Source organism: Stegastes partitus, unplaced genomic scaffold (genome assembly GCF_000690725.1).
Source record: "Stegastes partitus isolate 25-593 unplaced genomic scaffold, Stegastes_partitus-1.0.2 Scaffold1620, whole genome shotgun sequence".
In the NCBI taxonomy this organism is placed as follows: Eukaryota; Metazoa; Chordata; class Actinopteri; family Pomacentridae; genus Stegastes; species Stegastes partitus.
In genome coordinates this window covers 158115-159869 of record NW_007579351.1, presented here as the reverse complement: position 1 = coordinate 159869, position 1755 = coordinate 158115, and the positions used below count along the sequence as shown (strand labels likewise).

At 42.1% G+C, this 1755-nt stretch overlaps 1 protein-coding gene across 1 annotated transcript in view; it reads left to right on the top strand.

Annotated features, from left to right (window-relative positions):
- Positions 1–1320: 1320 nt before the first annotated feature.
- LOC103371622 (proline-, glutamic acid- and leucine-rich protein 1-like) overlaps positions 1321–1755 on the top strand; it is a 3345-nt gene continuing 2910 nt past the window's right edge. Inside the window, exon 1 of the mRNA XM_008301007.1 lies at positions 1321–1392. Within this exon, the coding sequence (XP_008299229.1) occupies positions 1321–1392 (72 nt within the window). The remainder of the gene's footprint in view (positions 1393–1755) is intronic.

Below are 1755 nucleotides of genomic sequence, written 5' to 3'. Positions count from 1 at the left end.
GCCGCTGAGCTCAGAGTCAGAAGGTTTTGTTGCTCAAAAAGAAACAAGCTGTTGCACAAGAGGCAGGAAAGAGGTTTGTTTTCCTCTGTGAGGCAACACAGAAGACAACATGTGAAAGTTTTGGATTGTAAGTGCATGTGAATATGTGTTCAGAGTGATAATAGTGAACTAATAATAATCTCTCTCTTGATGCGTCTCCTCCATGAAAACCTTTTACATAGAGAAATCACTTAAAAACAAATGTTCAGACACGTTGGTTTGGGTCAGGAAACTCAAACTCAAAACTTCTGACGTAGTTTTGTACACAGTCTAGATCAGTAGTTCGCAACCTGTTCAAACATTTACACTTCAAAATGATGTTTTTTGCATTTAGAAGAAAAACAAAGAAGATATAGATCTATTGGATTAGCTGTGTTTCTAAAAAAAAATATATAGGGTCAAAACATACAAGACAAGACAGACAGCAGTCCATTCATTCAATCTAAGCTTACAGATGTGCAGACGTGTGTGACGTCTCAGATATGTTCCACCAGAACACTTGGATGCCTCAGTTTTTTTTCAGGTCTACAAGCATTACCTTTGTAAACCTATTCCGAAAGAAACCCCACAGCTTTCCTACCCGTAACAAACCTCTACAGCTGCTAGTTATCACAAATCACCTCTTTCTGATTCTTAACTAACTTCGGGTTAAGTGCGAATGTAACAGATATTCAACCCCAGAGAGGCTGTTAAGGGATTTGTCCTCGTTAGGAGGCATGTTCTGAAACCAGAGAGAACACACACGGACCACATGTTGTGAACACGATACAACATTAGACAGCGAGAAGCAAGAGTTTAAAATGTCTATTCTGGGAGCGGCATGAGGGTGACGAGTTTCATGCAGTCAAAGCCGAGACACGGCACAAGAGGGTCACCTTGAGACCAAGAACAATTTTTCAGCTGAATTCAGGCAAACAGCCCCTGTACAGAGTGATTCATAGAACCTGAAAAGTTGTTTTTCAGAGATTTCCTGTTAAGATAAACGTCAATATCTGAGCAGGAATAAGACCTGTGCTGCTGGAATGATGGTGCTCCAGACACAACATTTAATGCCATTTCCATTTTACGTCCCGACACTTGTCCAATTCTCATGCCATGTGGAATCACTGAAATAGCTTCCACTCTTGGCTGACAGATGGAGACGTATATAGTGCCTAAACATAGTAAGATATGCAGGTCGAGGCTATAGATAGTCACAGCCGCTGCAATACAGAGCAGCCGGTGAGCAACTTTTTCCAATCACTGTCCCGTTGATGTCAATGAGAACAAACACCAGTGAGAATGACCGGTAATGAGGGGAGTCTGTGGCCGTGTCGCACCACATCATTAACCCTGAGAAATGGTACGATCCTGGTGAGAGTGGCTGCAGTCTGTGTGTTGCTTTGACCTGTTTGCCTCAGGACCAGATTGATACTTCCACTGGGTGGGGCCAAAAGCAGAACATATTGGAAGAGTTTAAAATTTCAAAGAGTTAATAAATATAATAATAATATAATAAAGTCATGAAAAGGAGTGGGCACAAGTCACAGGAGTCAATCTGAGACCAGAGGAGTGAGTCTGGGGACAGTCTGCCGGCTTGCCAGCAGCTCTGAAAGGTTGCACACTTTGAGCTAAACAGCAGGATGCTAACATGCTGATGTTAGCAGGTTTAATAGTTGGCCTGTTTACTTTCCCAGTTGATCACACTAAACCACTGACTACTCATAAAGTTAGACA